The sequence below is a fragment of the Cyrtonyx montezumae genome, unplaced genomic scaffold (assembly GCF_038088225.1).
Source record: "Cyrtonyx montezumae isolate F1298 unplaced genomic scaffold, pur_monq_1.0 scaffold_18, whole genome shotgun sequence".
Taxonomy (NCBI): Eukaryota; Metazoa; Chordata; class Aves; order Galliformes; family Odontophoridae; genus Cyrtonyx; species Cyrtonyx montezumae.
Genome location: NW_027071914.1, coordinates 4,398,783 through 4,411,280, shown reverse-complemented (window position 1 = coordinate 4,411,280; position 12,498 = coordinate 4,398,783). Strand labels below are relative to the sequence as shown.

The following is a 12,498-nucleotide window of genomic DNA, read 5'->3' as shown; positions in this document are numbered from 1 at the left end:
CAAGTTCTAAGTGAAGTGAAAACGAGACTCAAATATGTGGTTTAAATACTGCACCCCTGGCTCTGACAGCCAGGTTTGAAAATTTGAAGAAATGAAGAAACAATTGTGCTGATAAAAGAAGCAAAAGGAAGCATCTGCTTTTTTGCAAGCTCAGAGAAGACAGAGATAGGGCATACCTTTCCATTCTCACAGCAGTTTCTAAGCAGTACTGTTATTCAATAATTACACCATTAATTTATTCCGTAATTGCCCAATTAACCTTAAAAATGTATTTTAGGTCATACCGGTTTCAAATGGTTTAAATTAACCACAGTCATGGTCATTAAGTAACCATCTCCTTCCTACACATGCTTCTTGTTAAACATAATAGATACCTCCAATTACTGCTTCAGTAACAGAATGAGAAATGAAGCAGCAATAAATAAGTCTGCAGGAACTGTTTTTAATCAAGCTGTAGTGTGCCTTTAAACACTTCACTTTGCAAGGAAAATAAATTTTCAGGAAGCTGTCAAAACATTCAGAAAGTTAGTTTTGCAGCCATATCAAGCTCACTTTCTGTAGTAAATAAGAACTTAAAAGTAATGGTGTACAGTATTTAAGACACTACAAAAGCCATATTTACCCATTTGCTGAAGTGCTCTAAGCACACTAGATTGGTTGAACTCTCAATTTACATATATTTTTTAAGCATCTGGCTTGAAATATGGCAGCAAGAACAATGGAAACATGACATGAGCACTAGGAAAAGCAGCAGCAGACAAACTATCTGAGATTGGCATTGGGCTTGAAGTGGACACTCTAAGTTACTGCACTCTTAAAGGAAAACAGTTTGTTCCCTTTTTAAAAGCAACATAAGAACAACAAAACCCCATGCCATGTTATTATGGGGCTCTGAAATTAAATGAAGGACAACTGAAAATCGCACATGGAGCTGTCAAACATGCCAGGTGGATGTGCCTGTGAGCACAGTGCAGCCGTGCTGTGGAATCCGTGAGCAATCATCAGTTTTAAAAACACATTAAAACCTGGCACAAATGTGTTCTACTTCGGTTGCTCCTCATGCACTTATAGGAAATAACATTAAAATCATATCATAAATTTGACCTTTTTTGTAGTCCACAAAGATTCAAATAGCTCATGACTGTATAATCTCCTTTCAAGTTTAAAATCTCACGCCCTGCTTCAGGACTACACTTATTACAATAACTGTAAATTTTAAAAGCATACAGGAAAAATATTGAAAGATCAGTTCCAGAGTATGGAATTTATCCCAAGGCCACAGTTTGATGAATGGTTCCATATTGCAAGTGCACTACATATTGTACTTCTAGTACTGCAATACAACCTCTGATGCCATCCTCAACTTTCTGAATTCTCAAATCCAAAAGCAGCCAAGCAATTTTTCCTGTTGAACATCAAATTAAAGTCTGATTAACTCACAAAATTACAGAAAAAAAAATAAATCAGATTTTCAATACAGTAGGATGGCAGAGAAAATTTCCAGATCTCCATATAGATGAGGCAAAACATCAGAACTGTAATGTTCCATTTTCAGCCCACTTGATGAGCACTCAACTCGCAGGCTTTGTGGTGCCTGTACCATCGCAGGTATGGTGGCATTAATTCTCAGTCACATCCTGCAGGGGAAATAAAATAACTCAGGCAAACCTTCCAATAAGCAAAGAGGGCAGGTACATGTATACAAAAAACCTTTAATATTCTGCTGCTTTGGCTGATTTTCTGTGTTTTTATTTTTCCCACTGAAAATCAGAGTATTATTAATACTTCCATTACACATAAAAACAGCTTAATTACTATTGTCACTGTGGGAAACAATTGCCTACAGTCTCCTCATTTTGTTGAGACCACCATACTGTTTTTAAGGTTGTGTACACAAGGGAAATTGTGCTCATGCTGTATAACCAATAAACATCATTTTTTCATTCAGTGATATGCAAAACAAACAGGCTTAAAGCCTCAGGAGGAAACTGGCAATATTTTAGTACAGAGCACTTGAAGGGTTGGCATTCCTTCTTCCAGAAGCTTGTTCTCCAAGGATGTATTGCATACTGAAAGTTCAATATTGGCTATGTGAATTAATGAAGACAAATGATATCCCCAAATATTTCACTTTTGAATGCCCAATGGAGTAAAAAACTGCTTCCTTATAATGGCAATATTCAGTAGCTCATCACTTTTTCAATTTAAAAAGTTACAGAAAAGCTGTTATTTCCTTTTCCCCTCCCCAGATTTAGTTCCCATTGCCAAAAACGAGTGTCATCCAGGTGGAAAATAGTTCAGTGTAGTGACCTCTTGTATCTCAACTGAAATTAGGCAGCCCAAGAAGAGCACCAACAGCTCCAAAGTAGCCCTGTTCAAAACAAACACAAATTTCAGGGTCAATCATGACATTATCTTCTGTCAACCACATGATTCAATGACAGCCAAAGCACCTGGTGGGCCAATGCTACAGAAAGAAAAACATCCACTTAGTATAGTATGTATCACATTTCTTTTTAGAACATTATGAAACAAATATTTTATCTTTATTACTGAGCTATTACTGCAGACACTGGCACGAAGCCTGACCATCATCAGTCTTACAATAAGCTATAAATGAAAGCGTTTTGAGAACTGACCAAAGAAGTAGAAATCTAATTGTGGCGTATTTACAGCCCAGGAAATGGAGGACAAAGATTGCCACCCCTTGCCAAGAAGCTGCATGTCCAGCTGTTGGACCTAACACCAACTGCCTGTATTTTAACCTGATCATTCAGCATTACATACCGATCTAACTGCAGAAGACACTGCAAAGCAGATGAGTCACAGAGAGCAGAATCACTAGGAGAAAAGTGTAACTAGTATCTGTGATTGCATGAAAGCAGTCCTCATTGAAAATCAGGGCTTTAAGGATTGCTCAAGTTTAATTGAGAACAAACTAACTATTAAAAAACTCAAACAAACAAAAAAAAGGAATCTGTAGCATGAACAAAAGTGGCCCACACAGAGTTAAGTACTTCCTTCCCCAGCAGAAACAACCATTCCCTTAACAATGCAGGCTGAGAAAGCCTGTCTGATTTCCAACATTTACTCAAGTGTCTCAGGATATCACACTTATAGCAGATGCTCAACACATGCACTTTCGATTCGTGGAAAAATGATATATCACATCAGAGTATTACAGCATACCTCATGTTCTAGGAACAAGGCCTTCAGCTGGCCCTTGGACCAGTAATCCAGTGCATACGCGAGAAGCTTCATTGACAAAGTATTCACACGTAAAAAATTGCCAACAAATACAACTCTATTTATTTTCTAAAAAGAACAGAGAAACAGCAAAGATTAAGTCTTTCCACTGCTCAACACAGCAGCTATGAAGCAACGCTCTCTTAAGCAAGAAACATGCTCCACAATTAAAACACCTGTGGAGGAAGAACAGTCCAACATTCAAGAATTAAAGCTCTGGAATTTACAGAGTAGGATCTGTGTTTCAGATTATGTGAGCAATTGCTGTAACTAAGCCAAAGAACCAACCAGACCAGAAGTGAAATGAAAAAAGTACTTGGATTTGGTAGAGAAGACTCAGTGCCTTCATAGCCCTGTACAATGCTGCTTGATCCATATGCAACAAGGCAGCACTGTAAAGAAGCCGAAGACAGTAAGACAGATGTTCTTTTCATCTTCGGACCTCAATATACATCAGTGTAAGATGAGGCTAAGACTTAAATACATACTGCAAATGAGCTGTGAATTTTAATCAAATTAAATGTAAGGACGTAAAAAAAAACACCAAACACGTAGTTTTCCCCATTCACTGAAATACATCTGACATTCAGTGGCAGCAACATTAAACACTGATTTAATGACATGAGAGTGAGAACCAAAGAAAACTTAATTGTGTTAAGGGTGTTAGATGAACACTCGTATCCAGGCTGTGACAAAAACCAGTATAACTCAACGTACAGCCAGAAGACTAACATGCTAATGTTTTTTTGCTATCTTGATTAGTTCACAGTGAAGAGAAAAACATGCTATCAAGGTAAATTAATCAGACATAATTCTGCTTATGGCTGAAATACAAAACAATTAAATCTATATTCATCTTTATATATAATCAGCTCAAGATATTAGTTTGTTGATCTCTATCAACAAAATCTCCTATGTAAAATGATTACAGCAGCTAAGAAGGTTGTTGAGATTTCTAAGACCATCACCCCACAGATTTTAAGCAGAACTTTAAATACAATTGCTCTTAGACTTACCTAAGACAGCTGTTACTAAACCTCCCTTCCTTTAAGATTTGTTGGTAACTAGTGAGGAAATCTCTGGTGTTTAGACACTCTCAATATTTTTCACATTTAAATTCAGTACTTTTTCATAGGTCTGTGCTAGCTGTATTTACACTGAGCTTTGAAACACTGAAGATGGCAAGAAATCACCTCAATACCAAGCACTAAGACAGGTGTTGAAATAATTCAAAGTCTCAAGTTAGTAAAAATTAAAAACAATGTTTAACAAAAAGGAAGGCATCTCATGAGCTTTAATCAGAGAATAATTTCAGCTTGAAGGAACTGCTGGAAGTCAGCAGCTACTATCTACCACTCAAAGCAGGCCTAACTTAGAGTTGCTCAAGGCACTGTCTCCAAGTCCACTGACTCAGTGCCAAACCATTCTCACTGAGAGGGTCTGTTTTCCTAACACCAATCAGATTCCCCTATGCTGCAAACAGTGGCCACTTCTTTCCATCCTCCTGCTGTGCACGGCTACAATTTAACTCTTTCCTGCAACCCTCTCTAGACACTGAGGGACACCACAGCCCCTTCTTCACGCTTGCTCCAGACTCCTCAGTGTTTGCTCCTGGGTTTAAAGACCTTCTACGGAGACTGTCAAAATATTATGAACAAATTCTTGGTTCTTTACTACACAAACATCTCTGTTTCATTTGAGTATGTCTGTAAAGGTTTGGAACGATGCATCATTTTGGCCATCATTTAATCTGAAACGAAATGATAGAACCAGAGCAAAAGAATTCTTCATTGGAAGTTTACCTCATTTACTGCACACATTCGGGCAATGGACCCAATGTTATTGGTGATGGTGACCAATATGGCTCTGGCAAGATCTTCTTTACTAACTGTCTCTCTCTTCTCTTTGTAGATCATATTCCCAAAACTAGAACAAGAAAAACTCCAGTAAATAGAAAGTGATCTATGTCCATTTGAAATGTCAGAACACGATTTCTACAATACAGTGGAACTTAGGTCTTGTGCTAGTTCATAAGGAGCTGTCCTCTCAAGTCCCTGTTACATACAGTAATATGTAACACTGCAGTTGACACTACAGCACCTGTATTTATTCCTGTACACTAAAAGGCTGTTACAGTAACAACTCCCAGCAAAAATTAGAGTATACTGTTGCCTTTCCCAAAGAAACACACGCAGCAAGAAGTAATCTTATCCTTCTGCAAGACTACTCTGCACACCTGGCACTGTAAAGGAAGTCACTGCCTAAGCCTGACTGATGAATACTCCAACTTATCAAGGTTGCTTCCTCATTCACAGTGTCTATCCAATCCCCTCTTCTAAAAGCAGAATGAAAGCAGAGCTGAGCTTATTTTATGAATCCTCTGGAACCAAGCAGCTGACAGAAGGATATTTAAGTTGTGTAAATGCAGAGTTCTAAATCAGAAGAACACACTCATTACTATGAACAATAGATCATTTCTCATGAATTAAAAAAAAAAAAAGGAAAAAAAGACTCCATAGCTACACATGATATTTTACAACTGCGTATCAGGTCTAAGACAGATCAGAGTCAGAATTGTTTTTATTGTGATTCTCCTCCAGTCACAGCAAAAATGCAACTTGATTACAATAAAGCTTTCAAAAAGAAGTTTTCTTTATATTATCAGTTTAAGATTTGTGTTTGAAACCATGTCACTTCTGTCTTACAAGCAAGGAGGGAAGAATTAAAACCCAAAAACACAACAATCAAGAAACTGTTGCTTACCTGGATGCTACAGCCCATCCTGGCAAACCGAATCTTTCATAGTCTCCCCCATAAATATCTCGAACCAGCTTGTCAGCATGCGTGCTGTCTCCTTTGGATGCCATTTCCAAAGCTTCTTCAAAACTTTCACAGCCTGTCAACAAACTGCACAACCCAAGAAAGGTTCCTCCACCTAGACTAATAAAGAAAAACACTTCGTTCAAATACTATTTTATCATCAGAGACTGTCCAACAAAACAAAGCCCTTAAAGCAAGGTATCAAGCAGCCTCCCTTTCTGTTCAAGGTTCGCTACTTTTACAGTTATTACTCAATAATTATCTAAGAAATTTATATGAAGCTAATTGTACAGTAAGAGCTAACAAATAGGCATAAACTATCAAAATGTCAGCTGGACGATCCAATCAGAGAAGGAAATATCCTGAAAAGCCATCAGGCCACAGACTGATCCTTGACTGTACTGTTTTTTCAGTAGAACAGGCTATTTTTCAGTAAAAAATGGAGCAAGAGAAGCAGATTCAAAACTTACAACAAAAATCTATAAACTTACCATGGAGCAGTCCTACCAACTACCAACAAATCACACACGGGCTACATCTCCTCAATAATAGAAATATGGATAAGAGCTGCAATGGATGCAGCTGTAAATTCAAGGCATACATTTTCCATACTGCAGAGAGAAAGGACAGAGCCAGGGAGAGAAGAAAAACTCTGACAACAGAAGGTTCACTGTTCCATAGGGTATTCACCCCAACTTGGGTATTTAAGTTACCTCGTTCCAGTTACTCTCTTATAGTTGTCTTTGGAATGGACTGATAAAATACTGACTCCCGAACCAATGTTAACAACCAGCAACGGATACGGGTCATCCAGGTTAAAAGGCATCTTCTGGCATCGCTCAGGTTCTGAGGCATTTTCAAAGTAATAGCACTCTGCCTGGCCGTTGAAGCTGACAGAGTCTATGTACAACAAGCCTTTGACAAGGCAGTCAAGCTCATCCAGTTTGTGCAGCTGGAGGTTTCCAATCTATGTTTAAAAAAACAAAACAAAACAGCGTCAACGTGTTCAAACAATACTCAAATATGCTACAATTCATTAATATATTTGGACTGCCTAACTTCAAGGAGCTGTCTCAGATGGCTAATTCAGAAACTTCCAGCCCACCTCAATGCCAATAAAGAATTCAAAAGGTAAACTCCGAACATCTCAGCGAACAAATTAAATACCTATAAATGTAGGTCTCAGAATCATATTAAAGACAGACAATATAAATACCTGCTTTAGTAAGAACTACTAACTTGTGAGATATTCAGACATTCATCCACTGAGAAAATCATAGCATTTTTCATCATCTCCTCAACCCTTGTGGGCTCACTCTCATCTCAGAAGGGAAAGAGTTATTCTAAAATACCAGCAGATAAAAGCTTAAGATAAAAACCTAAACTGCATCCTACCATTACTGCATCTTTGTTAGCGCTCCAAGGATTATTAATAAAGAAAACCCAAGAGAGGTCTGAAATTCTGTAGGGTATCAGGGTGCATCCCTGAATTGCACGAGCTCACTTACAGATAGCAGCCTGGGTGCAGATCATGAAGCTGCACAACCATCTGGGTCACATGCCACTGACCAATACCAGTTCCAGATGATAACACTGTCAGCCCTGTTCTCTTCCCAAAGCTCAATTCAGCTTTTCTTGTCCTAGCACAGCTGCTTGTGAAGCTTCACTCTTGAGCAGACCAGGGAGCTGCTCCAACAGAATACTTCTGTGGGGTTTTAGATAATGAAGTAGGTTTGCTTTACTACAAGAGATCTGCAGCCACTCTGAAATCAGAGCATATATTGGATACCATGAGGAGACTCTCAGCTATTAACAACCACCTTCAGGCAGAAACTGCATCTAAACAAATAATTTATTTTGATTGTTGAGGGAAGAGCCAAAACATGTCAAGAAAACCCCAGATCCCTCTGCTGCTGAAAAAGATTGCCTTAGAGGTAATTTGTCACAGACCTGTAAAAAAATATAATGGACTAAAGTCATCAAAACACACCCATAAACAACAAATGCCTATCATCAAAGAAGTGCATGAGAAAGAAAATCCAAACCTCAGTGGTTTAAGCAGTGTCCCGTCAGAAAAAACACACAAACACAGATTAGAAAAAAGCTATTCTCCAAAAAGACACCTGCACCTTTATGTCACAGAGTGTATTTCTAAAGGACCACACTAACAGCTGAAAACATGAATGAATAGTTAAGAATCTCCAAACACTCCTCAGATCTTTCAAAGCCCTGCTTGTTTCAATCCACCCCCAGCAACACCTCCTGCAGCAGTGAGGGGCAGGCAGGACACGTACTGTGCGAAAGTCTTCCTCGAACTTATATGCGCCGCCTCCCGTGGCGCAGAGCACCGTATGCAGCGTCGAAAAGTTTTTATCTCTTCCCATCTGGATAAAAGTAGGCAAATCATGAGTTGGAAATCGAATAAAGTGCAGGTTTCCTCTCCGGCTGAAAATGGTTAAGTCCTTCAGCTCCAGGTGGACATCTCGAATGCCGGTGGATCCGTAGGCTACGTTGGAAGTCAGATACTTGCGGATGCTCTTCAAGCTTTCAACTTCCTCCTGCTCCTCCTCTGCAGTGATATCGATGGGTTCGAAATAGGCAAGTTTCACCAAAGTTCCCCCAATGTCCATGCCAAACCACGGGAATGCTGCAGAGACAACAGACGGGTCAGCTTTGTGAGAGCGACAGCAATAAACCAGCACTATACAGCAAGGAGGACACGAACAAGAAGTCCTACAGGAATGGAGAACTAGCACTTCTCTGACCAAAGGCACAACAGAACAGAGCAACGCTATTTACATTCAAATGCTGCCACATGCTCAGTAAATACTCCCCCAAGTACTGTATATTCTGTGCTCATCCATGTAAAAAATTAAACTAGTTTATTACTTTTTTGATAACAAAGGATTAACGGAATCTTCACTCCCAAAGTTACCACTATGACACACTTTAGCATAAAAACTGCAATGCACACTTATGAGAAAACCAGGTTACATATTTCAGCTGACAGCAGTGGCAGAACAGTCTTCCTCCAAGTTACTTTCTCTTGCTCACACAGCACCTCCAGTTGATAGGAAAGCATTAAGTGGCAGATAACTTAAAAAATGACACAGTGAAGATGCTCAATTTCTGAAGAGCTGTGCAGAGATCCCACTGAAGTTACAAAAGGCAAGTTACAAATATAAATGTAGAAACCTTGTTCTGTATTATATAAATGACACAAAAAGCTTTATTAAGAATTACAAGCAAGATATCTAGGTTCCATTCCCTCTTCTGTACCAGGTAGGAAGGGAGAACTTCAGTAATAGGATAATGCCTGGGCCGTTCCTGTGGGATGTTTTCTCTCTGGACAGATCTCAAGCAACGGTAGTTCTGCAGGATGCTTTGCTATTGTATTTATCACCTGCACCCCAAGTAACCTTTGGAAGTTCCTCTTATGAGAGTCAGTCATCTTTCCTCATATGGACTTCTTTGGAAGAGCTATCATGAAAGTGCTTGTTGGAAAGGACCTTGGAGGTCACCTTGACCAGCCTAATTCATGCTAACAGGAACACTGCCTGGGCAACATTAACTGAAGGCTTAACTATGGTTTTCTCTAGCCAACACTTAAAAACCTCTTAAGTTTTTCAAGAACACTCCAACAATGAGTTGTTAATGAGAGTTCATAACCTCCTCTTCTCTCACTGTTGACTCAACTACTCAGAAGTTCTTCTCGATTTGAACTTCTGCTGTCCTCCTTCAACACGCCTCTATCACTTCCCATCACCTTCAAAGGAAATTAAAGTGGCCCTTCACCATCACTTTCCAGACAGCCCATCTCAGAAGACTACTTCCACTAACTCAGCCGCATTTCTGACAAGCTGCTTTCAGAACCACCCGGCAGCACCAGCATTAACTAGGCTAAGATTTTTAAGGGAGGACCACAGCAAGGAGCCCAGGCACCAGATTGACATCAGAAACGGATATGCAATGGGTGCCTCCAACCTCCCCACCCCTACCCTAGGACAACCCAGCTCTGAGTCACTCGGGTTATGCCCGTTTTCCCCGCACAAGTGGAAGCAGAGATAGGCTGAGGCAATCTTCTCAGCTCTGCTTCGTAGGCTCTTATCAACAGGCCAGCGACCTCCTGCTCAGCAATGGCTAGCCGCTTTGCCCCTCATCAGATTTAGCGCTGATCACTTCCTCGAAGAGGAAAATACCGACTGAAAAATTCAATTGCGAAGCGCCTCCAGCTCTCGCAGAGCATCCGGTTACAGATTATTTGTCTAACAGGGCATTCATCACGAGCACAGCTCAGCTTCCAGGCTCATTTGAGCCCACACGTTCACAGCAGCCCCACGCAGTGCCGGGGCTCCCATCGCAGCCGGCTCCGCTTCAGGCAGTGCGGGGATCCGCGCCGTGAGCCTCAAGGGCACCGCCGAAGAAACCCAACCGCGGTGAGCTCCCGGCAGCCCCGCAAGATGAAACAGCGCAGCCCCAGCTACCCCTGCGGCCACGGCTGCACGGAAACAAAACCACACGGCCGCCAAAGGCCGCGTCCCCGCGGATCGCAGCCCGGCCCCGCAGCCCCCGGCTGCCCGCTGTCCTTACACGGCTTCTTGGCATCCTTGATCTTCATGGCGCGGCGTGGCGGCTCCGCGGGGCGGTGCGGCTCTGCCCCTCTCCTGATGGGGCGGAGGCGGCGGGGCCGGGCCTCGCTCTCTCGACGTGGGCTCACGAGCGGCGGCGGCCGAGCCGGGCCCCGCGCAGCGCCTCGCCCCGCATCGGCTTCCGGGCGGCGGGCCCGGCCCCCGAGGAGGCCGCGGCGGCGGCGGCGGCGGCGGCGGCGGCGGCGGCGCGGAGCCCTCCGGCACAAGATGGCGGCCGGGCCCGGGCAGCCGCCGCCGCGCCACACAATGGGGCCAAGCGGCGCCGCGCCTCCCGCCCCGCGCTGCCGCAGCGCTCAGCCCGCCCCGCCCCGCGCTGCGCCCGGAGCCGCGGCCCCGCCCACAGCGCCGTCACCCCACGGCCCCGCAGCCAATCGCGGGGCGCCGCCGGGACGGGCAGCGCCGCGCCGGATGGAGCCGCCCTGCGCCGCTCTGACGCCTGCACGGCGCGGGGCTGTCCCGGGCAGCGCGCCGCTGGTTCTGAGGAGGGGGAATGGCGGAGTGGTTTTCTGCTGCGGTGTAACTTGCTGTCGAAACTTCGCGCGCGGGCATTCTCACGCGTGGCTGTTAACTGTTACGTTAAAACACTGCAGTGTCTAAACCGCCTGCGAGGCCTTGATAGGAAAGAGGCACCTGAAGGCGAGGACTGGACTGTATTGAGACGAGCGTTACTCATGTGCGTGTTTTAGGACTGCACAAACGCTGTTATTGGCGCCTGAAACCATATTTTGGCTTTTACCTCAGCACACTGCACACATCAATTAAAAAAAAAGTTAAATAATGAAATTTCCATGAGAAATATGCTCAGGTGTAATTAAGAAAGCTCAAAGTCATTTGTAGTTCCTGCATGCTCTTATCACTCGGGAAGTGATAGCACGGTACTATCTCGAATGCTTCAGAGTCCCAGCGTGAATTACCGTGTGGTATTTGGTTCCTGTAGGCAGGCTCTGCATGCGGTGTTTGAGCAGGGCTATGCCTGTCGTTAATGGTCCTTCCCAGTGGCAGGCCGTGGTTTCAATCACTTGTCACTCCACAAGATTTCAGCTTTCCTGAGAGCAGATTTCGTGCGTTATCTGTCTTGTGGCATTTCTTTCGTATTTTCATGTTTCAGACCAGCTTCCAGCGATGAGGCTAGGGAAAAAGAGCTGTGCTCTGCTCTAGCACCTTCTGACATGAAGCATGTACCTAAATTCAGCCTTTTTCTGCCTTTGTATAGATTCCTGTGCTGAGCTGGGCCAGGACCGATGGGCTGCAGGTCTTAGTGCTGGAGACCAGGTGGTGATGGGGGCTGAAGGTGCCAGGTGGAGGAGCAGGGATGGGATCCCAGCAGCCTGGAGCAGTCAGAGGCAGTAGGAGGAGGCAGCATCATCCACAGACTGCCTTGAAGATCACTTTACTCTGAAAGCAGAAAAGCCCAGAGAAGGGAAAAGGTCAAGAGCTCATGTAGGAACAAGATGTAAAGCTATGCAAACCTTACAGTAACTTATGTTCCTTCTGCCTGTGAAATTATGGGAAACCCCTATGTGTAATGGTATAAATTCAAACTTCCACATACTATTACGTACCGCTTTTACAGCTTAGCTGCCTGCCTGCCTGCCTGCCTGAGGAGTGTGTTGCTGCCTGTAGGACTCTGAGGGCTGAAGTTGGGTTTTCATTTACAGACAACAGGTGGCACGTGTGCTCCTGCTGACTGGGAGCACAGCACTGCTGGGTAATAAACTCCACAGCCTCCTGCCATAGTGACCTGAAGACGTGGTGTAGTTATTGGGAGCTGCAGCTGCTTCTT

General features: G+C 43.2%; 1 protein-coding gene across 1 annotated transcript; it reads right to left on the bottom strand.

Annotated features, from left to right (window-relative positions):
• Positions 1-533: 533 nt before the first annotated feature.
• PANK3 (pantothenate kinase 3) lies at positions 534-10,876 on the bottom strand. The gene is made up of 7 exons (XM_065734479.1): positions 10,657-10,876; positions 8,361-8,713; positions 6,780-7,033; positions 6,010-6,186; positions 5,049-5,172; positions 3,190-3,315; positions 534-2,371 (listed from the first exon to the last, which is right to left on the bottom strand). The coding sequence occupies exons 1-7, from the start codon at positions 10,682-10,684 to the stop codon at positions 2,321-2,323; spliced, it is 1,113 nt and encodes a 370-aa protein (XP_065590551.1). The 5' UTR covers positions 10,685-10,876; the 3' UTR covers positions 534-2,320.
• Between the last annotated feature and the right edge of the window lie 1,622 nt (positions 10,877-12,498).

Coding starts and splice junctions, on each gene's coding strand:
- PANK3 (XM_065734479.1), bottom strand. CDS start 10,684: ATGAAGATCAAGGATGCCAAGAAGCCGT. Junction 6,187..6,779: donor AAGAGAGTAACTGGAACGAG/GTAACTTAAATA, acceptor TTTCTTTATTAG/TCTAGGTGGAGGAACCTTTC. Junction 5,173..6,009: donor GGATGGGCTGTAGCATCCAG/GTAAGCAACAGT, acceptor TTCTTGTTCTAG/TTTTGGGAATATGATCTACA.